Raw genomic sequence first — 23,428 nt, forward strand, 5'->3', positions numbered from 1 at the left:
CACAGCCTGAGCGCTGACAGTAGCAGCTCTCAGAGTGACGTTTCAATTGAAGCAGGGAACGGCAGGTCACAGTGTGGGAAGGAGAGGGATACTGTTTTGAATCAGTCATCATCCTGTCTCAGGCTTTCCTGACTCAGCCCACAGGCTGACTGAACAGGAAGCTGCCCCCCAGCCCACGCCAACATCACCGTTTGTCTCTGTCGTCTGTCCACAGGTAAAGCCACTGAGGAGCAACACCCCCGGGATGGAGCAGCTCAAGTCAGGAGATCACCAATGACACTGGAGGGACGGGGTCCCCAGGGACACGCTTGGCCATCGTACCCCATTCGCTGGAGGAGGCAGGACGCGAGAGGAGCCCTCCTGTGCGCCCCAGCACACCCTCTGTTAACACCCTCACCACCCCGCCTTGTGACTCACGGCTCACCCTCCTCTGCTAGACACTGGGTCTCTCAGGCCAAGGGCTCCGCCCCTGCTTCAGCGTCCCCCCTGCCTGGCAGACCACCTGGCCCAGGACGGGCGCTCCTCCCAGCCACGCCCACCCCCCACCCCCGTCTGGGCCACGCCCTCTTCCCTTTCTCTTTGGGTCACTGCCATCATCCCCTCCCTAATCGCTCTCCTCCTGCTGCAGTCTGTTCTCAACACGGTGGCCAGATGGATGCGTTTAGAATGTAACCTGGGCCACGCCACGCCTGCACCCCAAATCCTGTATGAACAAACTGCAACCAGAAATGTATGAGACAGTCCAGGAAACAGTGAACCCAAAGTGAATACACGAAGAAGCTTTTTCATAGATTTAGGTGGGATGACGGTATTAAGGTTTTGTTTCTTTTACGTACGTGCTGAAATATTTAGAGACGCAATGTGATGCTGTTTGAAATTGCTTCAAACTCACCCAGCAGTGGGTGCTAGTGGGTGAGGGTGTGAAACCCACTGGCCAGTGACTCGGCAAGCGCTGCAATGGGCTTGGGGGATAAGGGGGTTACTTCACTTTTCTATTTTTGTATATGTTTAATTTTTTTCATAATAAAACAGTTTTGAACACACTCAACAGCCCCACGTCGCTCACAGTAAAAGCCAAGACCCTCACAATGGCCCACGAGGCCCGACACGAACCTGCTCCCAGTTTTAGGACTTCGCCTCCTCCATGCTGGGCCCTTGCTCGCTCTGGCCACACAGGCCTCTGTGCTGACACACAAGCAGCCGCCTGCCCCAGGGCCTTAGCTCTAGCTGTTTCCTCTGCCTGCTCTGCTCTCCCCTCAGCTACCCGTACAGCCAACTCCCTCACCTCCTGAGAACCCGCCAGAACAGGACTTTCTCCGTGGCTCTTCCAGAATTGTTTATTTAAATGCTAATCAGCACGATTCTTTTCCTTGCCACCAGAATGCAAGCATCTTGAAGGCAGGGATCTTTATTCTTCTCACTGAAGGACCCCACTTGCCTAGAACAATGCCCATCACCCAGTAAATGATGAAGAAATATTTGCTGAACCAATGAATTTGTGGAAGGAAGGAAAAGGGAGCAAAGAAGATGCAGGGATGGGAGAAAGGCTAGTAGAAGAAAAATGGCAGAGATGGGAAAGGACAAGAGAAACAGAAAAAGAAGAGAAATGAGGCCAGGGTCCTCGTAGGACGCTGGCAGAGGCTGAAGTAAAAGCCGTGTGTGTGGCCCTTCCACTTACACACGCGCTTCCGCTTCCGAGCTGGAGACCGGGGAGCCGGATAAAAGCAGATGGACGTGAGCAAGCGTCCTCTCGGGTGGGGGGGGGGCCTCCCTGTGTCTGAATTACTCTCTTCAGTGTCCCCATCTGTTCCTGCTGAAATCCGCTCACTCCTGCGAGGCTGCCTCAAATACCACGCTCCCTGTTCCCAGCCCCATGGCCTCTCTCCACCGAGCTCCCTCTGTCCTCTCTACACTTGCAGTCTTTACTGGTCCCCACGGAGGCATCTGGCTTCACTGTTCATGTGTCTCAAGTCCCACGGGCTGTGAGCTCCCGGTGGCGGAGACCACAATCTCTTCAGGGATCCCAGAGCATTTAGCGCAGCACCTGTGCTTCGTCAGGGCACTCATGGGCTTTGCTGGCTGACTGATGCACGGAAGGGAAGAAGGGAGGAAGGAAGAAGGCCCTAGAGACACACAGTCCTGTGTGTGCGTCCCTGAGAGGCGCTGGTGGCTGAGCCCGCTGTCCGCCCATGGACAGAGGGACGGCAGCCCTTCCCCAGCCCTGTCAGGAGGCCTGGTACTTAGATGGAGCTCAGCGACTCAACATGTGCACCCCTACCCCAGTCCTACCCTGACTGCTTCTTTGGGCCCCCCTCTTTTACTCCTCAAATCTTCACTCTTGGGGCACACGTCCAATCCCCAAGGCCCCTGCCCCCGCTGCATGGGTAGCTGGTATTATTACTCTTAGGGGTTAGAGGTGTTTCTGGGAAGGACAACAACCATCCCTGGGCAACATACGAACACTTTTTGGGGTGCCAAGAAGTCATGGCCAAGGAAGCGTGGGTCTAGACAAGCAAGCTCCAGGCAAGATTTGTCCCCTCTCCCCTTAATAAGAGCCAATTAAATAAAGATATAGATTAAAGAAAAACAAAAAACCTTTGCAGTCATCCTTGCATCAAGAGTTCCACTCACCGCCTAACACTGTATTAGGAAAAGTAACACTTGGAGCACTTCAAGGCAAGATGAGATAAGGGTCATCTAAACGTCAGTCACATAAGGCACAGGACTGCTGTTTTCTCCTAAGACTGTGCATGAGTGTGTCAGGAGAATGAGTGCCGTGACAGCTGCCACGTCCTGCTGCCCACCAAGGGCCCTGTGCTGGGCACTTTTTCTCACAACAACTCAGCCGGCTGGGTTGCCTTCCCACCATAACAGAGTAAAGAGGCTCAGAGAGGTTGGGTGTCTTAAAGGGTCACACACCTGCTGAGAAGTAGAGCTGAGCTTCAAACCCAGGTGCATCTTGGCTGCAAAGTCCAGGATCCTCACTCCATACAGAGGCAAAGGCAACCCAGCTTTGACCCATCTGACTGACAGTGAAACTGAGGCCAGGGCTGGTGATGTTGAGTGGGAGGTGACATATCCAAGGTTTTCTAGTAGGATAAGTGACTTCTCCCACCCGCCCTGCCTTCATGACACCCTACCATGCTCCAAGGCTAGCCTTCACAATAAGCTCCTCTTAGAATCCTGAGATTTCAAGATGGTTACAGGATGCAGAGGTGCTTGGAAACCAAAAGAGGAAGTTCACTGGTGGGTAAGGACAGGTTGGAGTCTGTGCTGAGTCACAGAAACAGGTCAGCCCACTTCAGAACTGAAGATGTACAGTGTGATCAGTGGGCCCAACCACCTTGGACAGAGTGAATCCCAGCAAATCTGTGACACCATCCACTTCACTGAGCTATGGAATCTCCAGCTCATATGTGAAGCCATACACGGGACTGCGGCAGCCTCTGCCAGATGCCAGCACCCTCATTTCCACCCACCTGTCAGGTCACCCGGACTCTGAACTAAAACCTCCAAGGGCAATGAGCTCACAACCACCAGGGGCTGCCTCACGGTCTCTGGATGCATGTGTCCTGGAGCTGTTTTCTTAAGTGAACCAGTAAAAGATGCTACAAACTTCACTATTCACAATAGCCAAGACACGGAAACAGCCTAAATGTCCACCGACAGACAAACAGGTAAAGAAGACACGGTGTTTACATACAATGGAATTATTACACAGCCATAAAAAAAGAATGAAATAATGCCATTTGCAGCAACCTGGATGGACCTAGAGATTATCATACTAAGTGAAGTGAGTCAGAAAGAGAAGTACAAATATCATAGGATAGCACTTATATGTGGAATCTAAAATATGACACAAGGGGCTTCCCTGGTGGCGCAGTGGTTAAGAATCCGCCTGCCAATGCAGGGGACACGGGTTCGAGCCCTGGTCCGGGAATATCCCACATGCCGCGGAGCAACTAAGTCCGTGCACCACAACTGCTGAGCCTGCGCTCTAGAGCCCACGAGCCACAACTACTGAAGCCCGCGTGCCTAGAGCCCGTGCTCTGCAAGGAGGAGCCACTGCAATGAGAAGCCCGCGCACCGCAACAAAGAGTAGCCCCCGCTCGCTGCGACTAGAGAAAGCCCGCGTGCAGCAACGAAGACCCAACGCAGCCAAAAATAAATAAATAAATAAAATAAATTTATTAAAAAAAAATAAAATATGACACAAATGAACTTATCTACAAAACAGACCCACAGACATAGAGAACAGACTTGTGGTTGCCAAGGGGCAGGAGGGCGGGGAGGGGATGAAGTGGGGGTTTGGGGTGAGCACATGCAAACTAGTATATATAGAGTGGATAACAACAAGGTCCTACTGTAGAGCACAGGGAATTATATTCAGTATTCTGTGATAAACCATATGGACAAGAAAATGAAAAAGAATGTATATATATGGATAACTGAATCATTTTGTTGTAGAGCAAAAATTAACGTTGTAAATCAACTATATGTGAATAAAACAAACTAAAAAAATATGTTACAAGCTTAAGGGCTCGAGGTCAGGAAACGTGAGCTGAGCCCTGACTCTGCGCCAGGCACGTGCTGGGACCTGAGGACAGAGTCGAGGTCAGTCCCAGTTTGCCGTGAGGGCGCTGAGGAGAGAGATGCCACGCCCCCTACCTTAAAACACAGTGTCAGGAGCTGTGCCTACTGGTGGATTCAAACCCATAAGGTGTGCACCGTTTGGATAAAAAGACAAGGGCTGAATGAAATGAAATACCATAAGACATTATGACATGGTATTCAAAAATAATGACGATGTTTAGATCGGAGTGGCTAACAGCCTACTGGCAGACCTCTATTCTTTCACTGCTATTTTTTCTTATTCTTTCCTTAAGACTTAGCTCAAACATTACCACTTTCAGGAAGCCCTGGCTGGCCCCCAGCTTGGGTCAGTTGCCCCTTCCCTGTGTTCTCTCAGTACTGGGCATCCTCTACTGGGGCTCTGATCACACAGGGATGTGAGTTTCTATATACATGACTCATGGCAGACCACAGACTCATCTGCATGAGATGACCCAGGACCCAGCTCAAGGCTGAACACACAGCCCATCCTCAACCATTGTTGATGAACTCAATCTAACCCTTCAATCTGCTTCCAATATTCATCCCATGCTCCCAAGACTGGGGTCATCTCCTCTGTCTGAGCAGCTAAAATGGGGGGTGGGGGCAGTGCGGCTGAGTTGGGGCACCAGAAAGGAAAGACAGTTTACTTACTCGGAGACCTTGCAAACCAGGAGGTCCATCCTTGCCTCCTGGACCCATCAGACCCTTTAGAAGGAGGAGAAAGGGGAAAAAACAAGAGAGACAGACCACGGTAAATACTGAGTAAAGACCACAGGATATACTTGGCCCTGTCACTCTCATTGGATAGGAGAATACCATCCCATTCCAGTGGGGAAACTGGGAGGTTGGAAGGGAAAAAATATCCTATTCCCTCAAATCTACAACACTTAAAATATGTGCACCTATCTGATGTAATCAAGTGTGATTAACAAGCAAGGTGTAGGCACCATCATTCACACTTTAAAGATGAGTACAGTAAGGACCACAGGCCTCGCATCACTGCTTTGTAAAAAGTGCACACAAAAGAGGTGCCTGGAATCCAAGTGTCTTTAGCTCTAAGCCTGGTGCCTTTGCCCCTGTATCTTGCTGGCTCGCCAAGAACTGGCTTGGGTTATCTGACTCTCCATCAACTGCGATATGCAAAATGACAGTCTGGATAAATAAATAAAATCATCGGAGAAAGATCAATTTCCACAAAGCAAAACAAACAAAAAACAAAAAGCCAACTGGTGCGGAAAGAGGTCATGCTGACCTAAGTAAAATCCTGCCCGTTACACCTCGCTAGGTACCTGCTGCCCGACCTCAGACAAGTCACTGGGCATCTGTGGACCTCAGTTCGCTCATCTCCAGCGTGAGGACAATAAACTTTCCTCCCGAGTGGTTGTGAGGACCACGTGAAGAATGGGTGCCAAAGCCCTGACAAAGCACCGCCTGACAGCACCTGCTTTATACCCAAATGTATTACTGAGGTCACCTAGAATACGGCATGAAACGGGAATGGGAAAATGAAAACTTCAGCTCTAACGGAGACTCTTATCACCAACTTTACGGGTGAATTTGGGCCAGAAATTCCCTCTCTGTGCTTCAATTTCCTCACCTTCAATAGTATGATTATCATGCAAACAGCTACTACTGCCACATTTTGCATAACTATTAAGTGATGGAATTGTATTTAGGTCTAAGGTCTTTTCCCTTAATAACACCATAAAAATGAGTACATGAATGTACAAACTGTAGTAATTAAAGGTTTAAATCTCCCTTCCTCACAAGGATTACTGCAGTGAGCTCAGGGCACACATCAAGGGAAGGAAGACCCTGCAGAAGTGAGTTTTCATTAAGCAACAAGAAACGTCTCACATCTGGTCTGCCCAGCTGGCCCTTCTTTATTGCACTCAACCAAACGCTGCTATAACTACCAGGACCTGTTTCATCCTGGGGCAAGAACCAAAGATGCAAGCCTCCTCAACAAGGATGGAGAATGCCGCACGCTGTTTATATTTAGAGAATGGGATACGTGTTCCTCTTTCTGGGATTGCTAAGCACAAACTCAAAATTTTCCATTCTCAACAGAAGTCACTGAAGCCAGGTTCTCGATCTGATTCAATCCAAACAATATTTAGGGAACAACTGCTCTGAGGAAGGCCCTGGGCTAGGTGCTGCTGGGGATTCAAAAAAGACAGAAATAACAATTGAGATCAGTACTGGGCTTAATAAGGCTTCACAGAACAGTGCTTCCTACGTCAACTCATTTAACCCTCACAGCACATTTACGTAGGAAATGATGTCGCTGACAATGATTTCCAACTTAGGAAAGCAGAAGAGGATAAGAGGGGTAGAGTTCAAAAACCCAACGCTACTTGGTGGATGAATTGGGACATGAAACCAGATGCTCTGGCTCCTAACCCCAAGTGCCTTCCATGGCCACACTGCTCCCTATGAGCTCAGACTGCAATCAGGTCCCACTCTGATGTCCCTCTTGAATATCTGTCATGGGGGTCCCTCCTTCGTAAGCATGTATTAAGTTCCCACCATGTGATAAACTTGTGGATTTAGAGACAGGAGGGATATTGGCTGTGGCCTTAAGAACCTCACACTCCTGGTCTCTCATCACTGCCCCCCACTTTTCACAAGGTCTTTAGGTAGGCTGTTGGGTTTCTGAACTCCTTGCAAGGGAATTTCATCACCAACACCGTGCATTGTACTCAATCCCATTCTATCAAGAGTATCTAGCCCAGAGGACCTCTTCAGGACCCTGGACAGCTCCACTGGGCTGCAGGGTTGAGGTATTCTGGTGTTTGCAAGTACTGAGGGTTCAGGACCCTCTCCTTGTCCTATACAATGGGTCACAGGAATGACACATGCAGAGAATTCTCATTAATCTTCTAGAGATTGCAAGTGTTTACTCACAATTATTTCTTTTTCACACTCCTTTCACATGGATCAGTCCACGTGCTTTCATCCCTATATCTCCAGCCTTAATATTTCGATTGATATAAAATAAAGTATGTGACCACAAGTGCTTGAGGTTTCTTCCTTCTCTCCCTCCCTCATTTACCATAACAAAGTTTACCTGAGGCGGAAGGACTGCCCATTATTACATCCCAGATCCCAGAGTGAGAGATCAAGAAGTCTGGCTGCCTCATGAGTTAAGCAGGGCTGAGCACTCTTAGCTTCTTATCCCTTAGTGGGAGCCACTAAGTTTAAGTAATTCTCTCCTTTGCGCATCTCAGAGGAGATACTGCTGCACTGTGCACTCAGGTATGAAAAGAGCATGGACTAGTCTGTCAGACAGATCTGGGTTCAAAGCTCAGTTTTGCTTCTTAGCTGTATAACTTTGTGCAAGCTACTCAGTATCTCTGTACCAATGTCTTCATCGGTAAAAGCAGAAAAATAACTTCACCCTCGCAAACTTAATATGCAAATGTCTGCATGTAAAGTATACTACAGTACAGATGGTCAGTACTTGCCAGTTATGCTCTGAAATATATGTGCATATATGCACGGAGAGCTAAATATCGACAGCACACTGCATTACCTGCATTATCTACTTTAAATCTCTCAACAGTTACAACAACGGTGGAGAGCTCTGGAAACCAAGCCTTGGAAAGGTTAAGCAAGGTATCTAAGGTTATAGAGACAGAAGGGAGCTTTTCTGACCTGAACTTGTCGATGTGAAATTGTTCTAATTATATTGGAATTAAAAACATCTTCTAAGTTTCTTCTAGTTTTGTCCCAGCAAAAACATATACATTTATCCTAATGAGGAATGGGCCTTATCATAAATCCAATTATAAACCTATTTATGGACATTTCAAGATAAGAGCTGTTTTATTTCCTTCAGTAAAACAGTCCCTTGAAAGAAGCAACAGCATGTTACCAGGAGGAGCAAAGGTCCAATCACTGACCTGTGGAATTTACTGTATCTTATTAATTATCCTTAGTATCTGAACTCACATCAAAAATGATCACAGAGTCCCTTTGAATGGCCTCTTCCCAAATGGTTATTTACATATCATTAAATTCTTAACAGAGGGAGAAACCAAAGGCTGAAGTGTTCCAAACCACTGCAAAGTCAGTATTAACCAGAAACATGTGAAAAGCAAATGTGCACTGGAGATGATTCAACTGGCACTGAAGTGTCCAATGTTTTTATTCCATTTTATCTGAAGGGAAACTGAAACCGCAGACTGAACACCAGAAACCCCAATCCTGGCATGTTTGGGACTGGGAGCCCTGAAGGCGGGCTGCCTGGGCTTCAAGTCCAGCTCCACACTTGCTCACTGCATGATCCGTGCCCAGTGATTTCAGTCTTCAAGGCCCAGTTTCCTCCTGGGCTAGATGCTGACAACAACCCCTATCGCTCAGGGCGACGGGAGGAGCTTCTGAAATAACGCAGAGCTCGGAAGCGAGAATGGCTATGATTTTCCAGACCTAGAGGTGTGGACCCCGGGCTGGGGAGGGATGACTTACCGGAGCGCCTGGTGGCCCAGGAGGGCCCTGGTGACCTCGTGGTCCCGGGGCTCCCTGGTAACACAAGTCAAACTAGAATTAGTCATGACTCCCCGTCCTTATGCCCCGGGCCACCACCCATGACCCTGTGCTGACTCGGAGTTTTCTTCCCAAGTTCCCAAAGGGGACCCAGGGTGGGAATCTGCATTCTTGGCAGAGTCAACTTGACCTGTCTCTGAAGGGCTGCACCTGAGCTCAGCAAGCAGTGTCACCCCACGCCGGTGGCCTTCCTATTTCTGCCACCACCTAAAGCCCCACGATGGGAGGACCCACGTCCCTCTTACCTGCTCGCCCTTCAGGCCCTCTCTCTGCACCTGAGGGACAAACCAGACGTCAGCAAAGCCGGTGGCCCTTCCTTAATAGCCCCCACACTCCACTGCGTGGCACGTGGCGCACGGCATGCCGGGAGGCAGCAATTTCTGACTCGCCTCTGACTTTACCCCATTTTCAGAGGCAAAGCCTTGTATCCAGCTCGTGTCATCAGAACAGTCCCGCCTCATTCTCAGAGGCAACAACTCTCCCAACTACACAATCCTATCAGCATCTGAGTCCGTGATTCCAACCACTGGTGACTGCATCACTTACCACCGAGCCCGGTACCCCAGGAGGTCCTGCAGGCCCCATGGCACCCTGCGGAGAAATGACAAACGTTCCAACAGAGGGTACTTTGTTCCCTTTGTGCACATACATACGCATACATACACACACACACGTGTGTGTGTACGTATATATATATATACTTTCTTTTTCAGATTCTTTTCCATTATAGGTTATTACAAGATATTGAGTATAGTTGCCTGTACTATACAGTAGGCCCTGTTGTTTACCTATTTTATAGATAGTAGTATGTATCTGTTAAGCCCAAACTCCTAATTTATCTCTCCCCCCTTTCCCCCTTGGTAACCATAAGTTTGTTTCCTGTATCCGTGAGTCAATTTCTGTTTTGTAAATAAGTTCATTTGTATCATTTTTTTTTTTTAGATTCCACAAATATGTGGTATCATATGATATCTGTCTTTCTCTCTCTGACTTACTTCATTTAATATGATAATCTCCAGCAATCCCACTCCTGGGCATATATCCAGACCAAACTCTAATCCAAAAAGATACATGCACCCCAATGTTTATAGCAGCACTATTTATAACAGCCAAGACATGGAAGCATCCTAATGTCCATCGACAGATGAATGGATAAGGAAGATGCGGCACATATATACAATGGAACATCACTCGGCCATAAAGAGAATGAAAAAATGCCGTCTGCAGAACACGGACGGGCCTGGAGACACTTTGTGACACCTGCTCCTGCGGGCTCCCACACCCCCAAGGCCCCTGCTTCCATGCAAGTCCTCGGGACCACCTCCTTCTCTGTGCTCCAGCACACACGCCATCACGTGGGCTGACTGACTTAACAATCTCAAGTGTTCTGTCTCATCCATATCTCTGCATCAAGGCTGTAGGAGCCTTGCTCTCACTTGTGTACCCAGTGCCTAGATCTGGCTGGCGCTCTTCCCACCACTTTCCTGCTCAAGAGCATCCCTTGCTCCACTATCCAGCGAGCACCTGCTCGTAGCAGGTCTGCACTACGCACATCAGGAGCGTGATTACACCCTAGGGTGCATCCCCTGTGCCCGGTCACGGGTTCAGCACATGGTCGGTGCTCAGTAAATACTCAGCAAGTGATAACTACCACAGACGCTGTGATGAGGCCTGTCCATGTTCACCAGATCATGATGGACAGAAGTTTTGTTTTCTGCCTCCTTCTGCCTTACCGCCAGGCTCTGATGGCTGTGGCTACGTCAGGTTTTCCAGAGCGTGGGCTACATCTTGGTTCTACATTGGGCACATCTGTCGACAGAAAAACCTTCACTGTTATTACCCTAGTGCCCTATAGCTAAAACGAGGACACTGCTTGTAGCCAATGTTCCCACATGTAGCTTGGAGATATGACTGCATTTTCCCTAGAGGCTCGCTCAGGGGGCACAGGAAGCCTTGAAAAACTACTGTTTAATAAGTTGGCAAAGAGTAAATGAGTTGCCGGATAAATAGGAAAGCATCTATTAAACCCTAAGGCCGAGGAGTAAGAATGAAGGACTCAGGGCACGTCTGTCGCCCTTCATTGCATTTGAGTTCTATCTTATGGACAGGCCCTGCTTCCTCTGACTGGTGCGGTCACAATTCTGAGGGTCCCACTGCTTTCTTAGACTTGGAAAAACTCACATCTCTTCACATAGCATCAGGTGTTTTTCTAAAATCTCAATTAAGAATGTCTTTTTAAAACGGACTATTTTTAGAGCAGTTTTCAGCCACACAGCAAAGGTACGTGGCAAGTACGAGTTAATGAGTGTCGATTTTCCTTGCTGTACCTGCCTTTCTGTTTCTCACATGCAATAACCGGGTCCTGCCTCAGACACGTGTTTCCATTCTCGCTTTTCCTTTCCATGACACCACCACCCACATACACACAGGTGCACACACATGCTCACACACGGCACTCTTTATCACCCTATATCCTCTCCACACACTTCCATGACCTGGATGCAAGCCCAGTTGCACGCAGTCAGCACCCAGCTCGGGTGTGTCTTCTCCATTCCCCCACGAGCCTTCTTCAACTCTCCCAAGCAGAAGTCTTTTTTCCCTACACTCCCCCAAACCTTATTAATATTTTGCTAATATGATTGTTAGAAGACATTCTGAGCTATACTGTAATACTGTTGTGTGGCTGTCTTAAATGTACAAATATATAATATATATAAATATTGATACATATAAAATATGTACATAAATTATTATATATAAATGAGAGAGAGAGAGCATTATGTGGCTGAATAATGAATCTTTTGAGGTTCATAACTGTATCTTTCTTCTTTTATTCACACCCCGCCTCATTATTACATTTATTTTTATTGTCTTCATTGTTGCATTTCTCATCATCATTACACCACAAAAGTGAATTTCAATGATAGTTATGAAATCAATTAATCAACGCACGTTTTCTCACTTGCACAGGTAACGTTACAGACTATGAGATCAAATGTATTAAACCATTATTAAGGAAAACTAAGATCCTATAGTCTATCCATAAGAATTGTGTATGTATAGCTAATAGATATTGGATCCTTTTTAAACGCCTGGCCTTGTTCCAAGGACTTGACATGAAGTAAATTTTTTCCTCTCAGATACTACCCTACCTTAGAGATGAGGACACTGAAAAAGCTAGTCTGTCCTTGAATCACTTTCTTTCCACTACGTGGGTGTCATGTTTTTCAAAGATCTATTTTATCCCTTGGGGGAGTCAGCCTCCAAGATGGCCCCTGCCTCCTGGGATTCACATCCTGTGCAGGACCACGCTGTACCACTGCTCATCTATGTGGCCAGTAACACACAGCAGAAGTCATAGGTACTGCTGCAGGATGAGGTTATAAAACATGACTGTGGATTCCGCCTGCCAAACCCCAGTCTCAGAGAGCTTACAACGCACTCTAGGGAAGTGATTTCCACTTCTGTGAGCAGCCCTAGGGAGAGGACCGTGTAATGAGGCCAATGGCCACCAAGGAACTGAGGCTTCCAACCACACTGTGAGTGAGCTTGGAAGTGGATTCTTCAGATGACATAACTACACCCTGGCGACAGCTCGGCCTCCTGGGAGACCCTGAGCCACGGGAGCCCAGCCGTGCCGCTCCTAGATTCCTGGCCCTCAGAAACTGGGCGAGACCACACTTCTCAGGTTCAGGATGATGTGTTATGCAGCAGAAGATAACTAATATAACCATGGAGTCAATCCATTAAAACTCTTAATACAGAATAGGTAGAGCAGCCCCCGATATTGAGGTCTGTGGTGCGTCACCGTATGGGCAGGCAGATCTATACACCTTGGTCTGTAGCCACTGGGGCGTCTTGAACAAGACACCCTACTTCTCTGGGCCTCTGTTTTCTCATCTGTAAAGTTAGGGGGATTAAAAGGTCAGCTCTATGGTTCCAATGACTTTCTCAAATTGTAAAGCAGCTAAGATTTGTCCCAGCGATGTTCTCTCAGAATGAGCTGGGACACATTCTATCACCTGAGAACCACTGGTTTCTCGACTCTTCCAAATGAATGCCCCACGTCATACCGTGACCCTTGACCGCGTCTTCCCATTTCTGCTGCATTCATCATAATAAGCAATGTACAACTCAGCTGCTTACCAATCAGGAGGGGCCAAACACCTCTATAAATCAAGTGGAAGGCTGGAATTTATAACACACACAGACACACACACACACACAGTATTGGGAAAGAGTTGTCACCTAGATCCAAACTTTAAGACACATTCCCTCTTCAGGACTTGAAATAAACTATTTATTTTAGGCTTTAGCATCCCCTGTCAAGGAACTGCAAGAATACATTAAAACCCTGACACTAGGATAACATAACAATGTAAATCTCAACTCTAAAAATACCTCGAGAGAGAATAATTAACTCAGCTAGAATTGAAGCCCAAGTGCGCAAGTTTGAATGAGATCAATACTCTCCAGCCACCTTTCCTAAACAGAGGCTTTTTTGGCTTGTGTATCTTTTTATTTATTTATAACTCTACCCTGTCTGCTTCGGTAAAGAGTCAGAGCAGCCTTTCTCTTTCCCTTTGTTTTCAGCACGTGCCGAGCGAGAACTCGTCTGGATAGGGCAGCGACCTTCACCTGAACCCTGCAGTGTGATGCTGAGAAGCGCGGCAGCCCTGGTCTCACCCTCCGTGGTCTAGCTGGATTTCTCCTGCTCCCCGCCAACCTCTCTCCTAGCTGCTCTCAGACCCAAAGTCTGATGTATCTCCTAAGGGCCTAAGATCTGGAAGAAAATCTTTCTCTTGTACTCAAATGCAGGGCTCTATTTCATCACTCCTCCCACTATAATCCAGAACACAGCACACCTTCTTAGTTTCCCTCTGTGACCCTGAATGCCTGGGAAGGTTATTGTCTTCATACGGTTTCACCGCACTTCACAGTTTACAAAGAAATCTTACATGCAGTTCTTTCTGTTGAGATAAAGAAATCCTAAGCAGCAAATTCAGTGAGTTAAGCCTTGTTGGGAAAATGCTCTAAAATAGATGACCAGCAGGGTGAGATAAAACCGTATTTTATTTATGAAATATCTAGCACATTTTCAGGAGTATAATTCTGGTTAAAAAAAAACAACAACTAAACGTTGCAGAGGAGAGAGAAGGAGAAAAGGAGAAAGAGGAAAAGGCGTCTGTGCGGTTTTCTTTTGCATTTGTTCATATCTGCGTTAGTCCAAAAAGCCATTTAAGGGCAGCACAATGTCGTAATATGTCCGGATGTTATATAATAGGGATTGTTGTTTGTTTTTTAAATAGATTTTTGTTCCTAAAAGTAGAAAAAAATGTTTCAGTACAATAACCAGACTTTTCTTGTAGGCTGAGTTCTAATGCCTGACTCACCGCCTTCGTCTGCACTCCGTTCCCAGAACTCCAGCCTGGGCCCTCCAGCACACACACACCAGGCCCTGATTCGTTCAGCTCACACACCTGCTGGTCAAGAGCCACCTGACACCCCAGGGCCTGGCTTACCTTTTCTCCCTGGGGCCCTGGCACGCCAGGAGGGCCGGGTCTTCCCTGGAGGAAAGAAGGAAAGGGAGGCCGTCAGGGGCAGCAGTGGAGAAGGAAGAGGCTGAGGCCACTGCACCTCCAAATCTGTACCTGGCCTTTTCCCCAGAAGGCACCAGGCCACTTTGACAAGGCTTCCCAGACTGCACTTATTGCTAGAAAGTTCTTTCTCAACTAACCCAATGCCACCTCCATGTGGTCCCCTTTGGACTCATAGATGCATCTTCCCACGCCATCCTACACTCGCCTTTATTTTCCACTTAACAGCGCAGCTCAGAGAATATCATATCAGGACATTAGAAGCTCTATTAATGTCCACATTAATTTTATATTATTCTCCTGTATCTATTGATGAGCATTAGGGCTGTTAGTAATCTTTTACTCTCGGGGACAGGACTGCACTGAATACAGCACTTTGAACACGTGCGCGTCGCCCATGGCCTTTACGTTAATGATCACGTGCCGTACTGCTGAGGTGAGAATGGATTTAACGTGGTGTGTTCTCTGGAATCCCTCCACTCTGGCGTGGAGGAGTCCACGTGTGGCCGTAAGCTGGGGGCTGGTCGCTAACCCTCCTGGAACCCCCAGCCAAGTGGGACAAAGGCCACAGCCCCCAGGCCCTACGAGCTCTGCACAAGCCCCAGTCCTGTCCGGCCCCCGGAGCCAATGCCTGCCTACCTGCTCTCCAGTGTCCCCGTGCTTCCCGGGGAATCCATCCAGGCCTCTCTCCCCCTGGCAAAAGAAGGAAAGAGAAGAAATGAACAACAGAGGGACATCCCCGGGGTCAATGTCATAAAAGAGGAAAGGCAAGCAAAGGCCCTTAGCTCCCGAGCATGCTCTGTTCTCCACGAGGCACCAGGAGAGCCAAACACACACATACAGCAGCCGAGAGTTTATGTGTATTGGGGGTCAAGGAGCATACGTTAAAGGTCAGGGAAACCACATTCCCATCTCTGCTTCTCATCTAAATCTGTGACCAAGTGAAGACCACACAGCCTCTTTGAACCACACAGACTCCTTATCTCATGGGTCTACATGGGGGTCAAAAAAAAAATAAACGCACGGGCTTGTAGCGCAGCTCATAAAACTGTGGACACATTTAACACATCGTTCATCCATCCAGGAAGCATGTATAAACGTCCACTGTTCGCAGTGCCTGGTACAGACCTAAGAGTTGATTTGCTGGAGCACAGTGGGCTACCATCCACACAACTCCACCCAGCAGCTCATGTTCCCACAGGTGTGAACTCGTTAGCTCTGGAATCTTGGGCAAGTTGCTTCACCTCTCTGAGATGTTTCTGTGGCCTGTGTTTCCTGGGGATGAAAATTATCCCTTCTTTGAAAGATACGGATGACCAAGGAATGAGGTGACTTATTAAAACACCTGCTTATGACAGCCAGTGGATAAATACCAATGCTCTCCTCCAAGCCATGCCCGTGATGCTGGTGTGTTCCCGTCATGGCTGACTCGCCGGGTCCAGTGTCCTTCTCCCAGCTGGGCCCTAAGAGCTCGGCTGATGGAGAGAGACCCCTCCGAAAGGTGGGTTCATGCTGGTACCAACAGCCTGTGGCACAGCCTCCAGCGGCCCAGGTTCCTTCTTGCAGTGCCTCCATTACAGCAGCTTCTCTCGTTTCCAAGGGCCATGCTTGCCGCTCTCTGCTGCTCCTCCGTGCCCTCGGGGCTCATGTAAACGTCACCCCTTTGGCCTTTTAGTCCGGATTCCACATCCCGTTCTTCCCCAGCATGGTCTCGTATATGTCTCCCTCACAGCTCTTAATCCAATTCGCATTTATTCTCCACGTGACCACCCTTCTCTCCCGTCCCCCAGGAGGACACGGGCTGGGTTCACTCTTTTCATTATTGTGTCCCCGGAGCCCAGCCTGGAGATGCAGTGTGGCCCCAGTTGACATGACTGAATGATGCAGCACTGCACAAGGGAAGGATTCTGAGCTCTCCTTCTACTTCCCTATAACTTTATTTCTTAAGTTCTTTCTTTCCTTCTTTGTTGTTTTCTTTTTTTTGTTTTTTTTTTTTTTGCAGTACGCAGGCCTCTCACTGCTGTGGCCTCTTCCGTTGCGGAGCACAGGCTCCGGACGCGCAGGCTCAGCAGCCATGGCTCACGGGCCCAGCCGCTCCGCGGCATGTGGGATCCTTCCGGACCGGGGCGTGAACCCGTGTCCCCTGCATCGGCAGGCGGACTCTCAACCACTGCGCCACCAGGGAAGCCCCCCTTCTTTGTTGTTTTAATGTTGGCGTGTCTTTCAGGACGCTGTTTTGAAAAACTGAAGATTCCTGGTTTTCTGCTCATCTTTGCTCTGCTGGTCCTGGGTGCCTGCCTGCGGATGCTGACTGTATACCCAGCCCACCTCTGCTGACTGTAGGGTAAGGGGGGGGGCTTCTTTCTCTCAATCTGGGGTCAAAAACTGATGCTTCCCACTGGACAGTTCAAGCCGAGGTCAGGGGAGGAGATGCCCAACTCTGCTGCTCTAAGTGCGGGGCCTCAGTTAATCACTGACAGCTGTCCCCGGATCCCTTGACTCCCCAAATCCACTGACTTAGCCTTAGGATTGTTCCAGCACCTCTCCCCGCTCTGCAGGCTGCACTGTAGTTTCCCTCCACTTTGCATCTATGTAAACTTAACCATATATATTTCCGATCTTTCAGAAATGATTTTAAAATCCTGGAACAATGATGTACGCGTTTCTACTTTCAAGCACTCATATATTAACTCTTTTAAAGTCTTTCCATCACGTGAAGTTCGGGGTGAACAGAGAAGAGAGCCGCCTGCAGTTTCTCTCTCTGCCAAGTGATTCCACGTGTGCTACTGCATCTTCTTTTCCTCCGAACGCTATGGGGTTGGCAGGTTTGAGGGTGACTCTGATGAGGAAACGGAGGCCCTGATGTAAGCCACTTACCCCAGCGAGGTGTGACTGCATTGGCACCAGAACCTGGATTCCCCTGACCCTCAATCTTCTATGTCTACCACCCCGTGGGGTCTGAGCAGAGGCCCCTAGAGGACCCCAAGCATCTCTTCCATTGATTCCCAGAGCAGCTGATCTGGCAAGAACGCCAACCCCCTCATTTTACAGGGGAGGAAACTGACAACCTTAGGAGGTAGAGCTTGTCCAAGGTCACACAGAAACTTAGCGATGGAGCCAGGACTGAAGTCAAGGCCTCCGGACTTCCATTCCAGAGCTCTCCTCGTGGCGGGCCAGCCTACTGAATGTCCCCCGGGGCACTTCCACAGGGCTCAGCAAAGGAAGGAGTGTTGACCAGGCACTGTTTCACAAATCCTACCTCGCAGCCCAAGACCCTATTTCTTAACAGCCTTGCACTTACTCATCAAGGTCAGTGGAGCCCGGAGGCGAGACTTCTCCCGGCTGCCACTCAGGACAGCTGCAGGGTGCAGGGCTCGGACTCGGCTGGACGTGGCATCGGCGGTCTCTCCCTGGTCAGCACACAGAGAGTGGGGCAGGAGGGATGCGACTGGGGTGCTGATAGGTGTTTGCCTCCAGGAGCAGGAGATGAGAGAGGGAGGGAATGAGCAGGAGAGGACGGACGAGGGACAGAGATGAGCCGAGGGACAAAGAGGCGACGGAGCCGGAAGACGGAAGACGACGGCGGCATTCCGAGCGGGTCTTTAACTGCCACACCCTCCGAGCCCTGCTGGGATAGGAGGTGGGACGAAGTCACAGGGAAGCATGGGGTCAGCGTTCAAACTAGCGCGAGCACAGCCCACCAGAAGCCTGGAATCTGCAAATCAAAGCAGACTCAATCCGTGTCTGCAGCATCTTCTGGGTACCAGGAGCTGAACACACACTATCTCCTTTAAAATCCACATCAATCCTATGACACACTGTCCCTGCTTTCAGTAAAGGAAACTGAGTCTCAGAGATTAAGTGTGCCATCCTGGCTCACACAGCTCAAGAGGGGGAGATCTGGTATTCACTGTCTGAATCCTGGGGGCTTGCGGTGAAGGCAGGGGGCGGGGGGGGGGCGCTCCCCCAGGCCAGGTCCACTTGCTATTCTAGGTCTCCGACAGCAGAGGGCACACGCAACCCGCTTAAAGCACAAAACCCGCCCACAGCCCCTGCCATCTAGGCTGCCTAGTCTTGAGGACCCTGAAATCTCCGTGTCCCTCTGCACATTTAATGCGGGAGGGTGTGTGTGGTGTGCTTCTTCCACTGGGCACTTGCTCCATAAAGATTTAACCACATGCACCCAGCACACAGGAGAAAGTCAACAAATACTCATCCCAGTAACACCTGGTGGGCAACACTGCCAGCCCTTCCAGAGCTAGGTGGATTGAAGGCTATGGTCTTACTGACGACTCATCGTAAGAGAGAGTTGGGGGCTGGTGTGGGCGGGATGCACCATGGCCACAGTCCCTTCAAAACTCCCACTCCCTTTTGTTAAATGTTCAGGGGGTGCCTACCGGGTGCCAAGTCCTGTAGCTGCTCTCACAACTAATTTCATCAGATCCTCAGGGTCACTTCCTGAGACAGATGGTGTTACCTCTAAATGTTAGATAAGGACACAGGTCAGAGAGACTAGAAGCTGGTGTGAGGTCCCAGAGCTGACAGAGGCAGGGCCAGGGTAAGACTGGTCCTGTTGATTCCAAAGCTGGTGCCCTGACCGTTTCACTCCAGCCCCCAAGGCCTGGGCTTCCCTAGTCCCAAACCAGGGCGGGCAGGACCCCTGGAACGTCCTCCCTGGGGCCTCAGGAGCTCGACTGCCACACTCACCCACCCGAAGTTGTGTAGGAAGCACGGTTTCCAGATAGAAGAGCCGGGGCCGCCGTGTCCAACTTCTGGCCCCTAGGGAGTGGACTCCTCTCTTTGTGACTAACTAGATACACTGTACCATTTGCCAACTGCCCCAAGCCCAAAAGCCCCTGGACAACCCATTCGGGCCTCACTGCCCCTCAATCACTAGGAGGTGCTTGTGCCTACAGAGCCTCCACGCCTCGCTGCGCCTGCAAGGCACCTTCTGGAAGACGCCTGAAGCAAGGGCTAACTCCCGGCCCCCACCTCCCAGAGAAGGCCCTGCCACGCGGCTGACGGAGGTGGCCTAGTGATGCGTGGCCACTGGCTCTCTCTGGCCCAGCTCCACGTCTGGCCAAGCCAGGCAGCGGGATGCGCCTGTCTCAAGGGGAAATGGAAACTTCCTTCTTGCTGATTTAAGAAATCTGAGAGGTTCACAAGAAAATAAGCTGTTTTAAGTACTCATCAGATATAAGAACTGGAAAGGAGCCTAAGAGATCATGCAGCCCAGGCTTCTTGTTTGACAGATGGGGAAACAGAGGTGCAGAGAAGGAACCAGCTCTCCCCAGGGTCACGGAGAAAAGTCGGCAAGGGAGCCGGAGCTCAGACCCAAAGCTGAGCTCGCAGGGCTCAGGTTATGCACGCCCCCATCCTTCTCTGTCGGGCTGTTTCTATCTCTCTCTCTCTCCATCTCTCTGACTCCCCACCCTCCATAAATATGGCATATGTTGCCCGGCACTGCTCTAAGCATTTTACAGATACTAACTCATTTAATCCTCATGGTAGCCTTACATAACAGATAGTTACTCTCAGCACTGAGGAAACCTGAGACTCAGAGGTTAACTAAACTCTCCAAAGGTCACCCTGCTTGCAGATCCCAGAACTAGGATTGAACACGCAGGCAGGCTGGCTCCAGAAACACTGTGCGGGGCTTCCTCTATGCCACGATGCTGCTGCGTGGTGCAGCCTGGGGAGGCTGAGGCTGATGGGTCACCGGCTGGACTTCCTCTCCTGGGGCTCCCCTGCAGGCGGGCCCCCACTTCCCAAGCTTCCCTGCAAGGTGGCGCCTGCAGGGGGCAGGGCTGTGGCCGGTCTGAAGAAACAGTCCCTGGGGAATGTCGACCGTTCAGCCCCGTGTGTCCTGCGGGGAAAGCCCAGATTGGGAGTGAGACGTTTCCAGCACCTGCTCGCCTTATAACGGGCTGCATCAGGAAACACATCGCCTCTGGGCTCAGTTTCCCCCTCTGGACGATAACGGGAGATCTCCAGGGTTATCTGCGGTCCTTTCCAGATCTGATAATTTAGAATTTTGACAGGAATGCAGCGTTTCTTGGCTGGAAAAAAAGTCTTAAGACTCCAAAAGCTTAATGGACAAGCCGCGCAGCATTATATGGGAAAAGGCTGTTACTTCAAAACAGAACTTTGGGAAGAACAAAGCACTGAGTGTACGACTGAGTTTTCCCCTGAACCACAGGTGGGAGAGGACACGAATGTTTGTGGATGTGTCAGTTATGTGCTGGACACTTTGATTCTGTGTCTCATCCAAGGTTCCAACAAGATTCAGGGAGGCTGTGCATGTTTCCATTCCGCAGATGAGAACTGAGGTTCTGGTACATCAAGTGGCCGGCCCATCTCCTCTGGGGCTGAGCTGGCTCCCCCTAGGCCCGCGAAGAGTCCTCAGCTCTGTACTTCAGTCTCGACTAAAACCCCGGGCAATGCAAATTCCTCAGAAGCTCAGCTGAAACTGCTGCGACCAGGTAGCTCAGGAGGCCATCTTTTGGACGGCGCAGTGTTCGTGCTCTGCTTTCTGTCGGTGACATTTCCTGGCTTCCATGACGTGGTCCATGCAGCTTCCTGTTCACCATTTCATCCACTCCGGAGGCTTCACCTAAGCCTAAGTGCTAAGATGCATCTTCTAAATCCACCCTACGCATCTCTAAAGAAGTCCAAGTTCACACGCCTGCTACTGAAGGTCCTCTGTAATCTGAGTCCGACCTTGGCTCCTGCATCACTCCTCACCTGGTGCCCAGCGCATCGGTAGATGAGGCCTGGCCAGGTGCTCCGTGTCAGGTACTACCCCAGGGCGTGAGGCCCCAGAGGTGTATGAGGTGAACAGGGTGTGAGCGGCGTGCTCAAGTTGCCAGGGGGCTACAGGCGTGTGTGTGGGGGGGTAGGGGGTGAAAGGCAAACAAATGTGACACACATGACCCGTGAGGGTGAAAACCACAGGGGCTCCAGGGGCACGGACGTGCAAGCTCTGGGACAGGCCTGGGGACCGAGGAAGACTTCTGAGGAAGTGGCGCTTGAGCAGAGAGCTGAAGGAGGTCACACGAATATTTAAAGTATTTGTAGCTGGGTGCTGGGGGGTGGGCATGTGGAATGGGTGAATAAACAAATGGATGCATCAGCTTAGCTTTTCACAAGCCCCCAGTCAGACTGCAGCTTCTTAAGGACTGAACTTATGTTTTTACTTTTTTGGGTCCTTTCCAGCACATTAAAAAAAAAAACGCACTTAAAACATAGCTTCAACGGGGAGGATTCCTTCCATATTCCTTCATGAGGTAGAAGACATTTGTGGGAGGTGCGTCTGGAAACCCCAGGCACTGCGTGTGAACCAGATGATGGACGAGGGCTGGGAACAGGCGTCTGGCTCAATCCAGATCCCGCCCGCGATTCTACAATGCAGGGACTGAGGCCCCGTAAGGAGGCTTCTTTCCCTCCTCATTTCCTTTTGCACACTTCACATCAGTGCTGCGTGGCTTGAGCCCACGTCTCCCGGACCCCAGGGTGTTTGGTGGCACATGGTCCCCACATGAAGCAAAGCAGAGTCCTCTGCGGGTGGGGTACCCTCACGAACTCCTGCCCGTGGGTCCTCAGATGCCGTGACTGCAGGCTTGGCCCAGCCCCGGGCCTCAGGCAAGCGGCAAAGCCACAGCCTTGACCCCTCTGTGCGGGGAGCCCTGCCCAGGGGATCAAGCATTGGGTGTCTGTGCCCTGCAGTGCTGTGTCAGTACTGCACGTGGATCTGATGGCCAAGGTCCCGGAGCTACTGGGGGGCTGCATCCACCTCCTGTCCTTACACGACCCAGCCGTGTCCACGCTACTGTCCTTTGCTTCGGTTCCCACACCTTCGATTCACCAGTTATCCTTCTTATAGGGGGGGTCTGGTCTGAGGACACAGGACTCACCTGTTATTCACTGACTGGTCTGGCCAAGGCCTACGGAGGGCTATCCACGCTCCAGGCTGTACACGGGGCACTGCGCACCTCGCAGGACCACGAAGTGAATTGACCCTGTGAATCCGTGTGGCCCACTGAACTCCTGGGGCCTCGAAAGCAGGGCCTGTCCTCAGTCTTCACTGGCGCTGCCACCGTCAGCGCAGGACGTGAGGCACCGGGCATTCAGTAGCGGCTGGCGGGACGCTGAAGGCCTGGAGGCCAGGGCACAGGCCTGGGTCTCTGATTGTGCCCACAGGTGACAGCCAGGGGGGTGTCCACGCACCTGGGCCTTTGGCCGGAATCACTGGTGAGCCGGCCACACACGCACTTTGGCCACGGAGTCTCAGGGTCCCTTTTGCTGGTCTGGAGCTCAGCCCTACTGCCGGGTCCATTCCCCAAACCCTGCCTGTTCCCACGGGGGCTTTCAAATGAGAACCTTGTTCCTTCGTGCACCAGAGCTGCCCATCAAGCCCTGTGCCTGGATCCTCAGATATCCCAAGTGTCACTTTCAAGACTCTACCTTATAAAGGGAAGGAGCAGAGGGCCACAGAGAGGCGCTCTACCTGCAACCAAATGCACGGAGCCACATGAAACTCTCAAAAGAACCAAGAGACGCAACTCATGATGACCACGGGGTCAGGTGTTTCACTTTTTAAGCTACAGTGATTAAAACTGAATAACCACACAAACAGAAACCATGCTTTGGAGCTGAGGTGGGCGGTATGC

The 23,428-nt window shown here is 50.2% G+C and overlaps 1 protein-coding gene across 1 annotated transcript in view; it reads right to left on the bottom strand.

The window, feature by feature from the left end:
* Positions 1–23,428, bottom strand: part of COL22A1 (collagen type XXII alpha 1 chain) — a 268,416-nt gene that overhangs the window by 120,845 nt on the left and 124,143 nt on the right. Inside the window, exons 17-22 of the mRNA XM_030875888.2 lie at positions 15,399–15,452; positions 14,685–14,729; positions 9,709–9,753; positions 9,408–9,437; positions 9,085–9,138; positions 5,266–5,319 (exon numbers count right to left, since the gene is read on the bottom strand). Of these exons, the coding sequence (XP_030731748.2) occupies positions 5,266–5,319; positions 9,085–9,138; positions 9,408–9,437; positions 9,709–9,753; positions 14,685–14,729; positions 15,399–15,452 (282 nt within the window). The remainder of the gene's footprint in view (positions 1–5,265; positions 5,320–9,084; positions 9,139–9,407; positions 9,438–9,708; positions 9,754–14,684; positions 14,730–15,398; positions 15,453–23,428) is intronic.

Source organism: Globicephala melas, chromosome 17, assembly GCF_963455315.2.
Source record: "Globicephala melas chromosome 17, mGloMel1.2, whole genome shotgun sequence".
Taxonomy (NCBI): Eukaryota; Metazoa; Chordata; class Mammalia; order Artiodactyla; family Delphinidae; genus Globicephala; species Globicephala melas.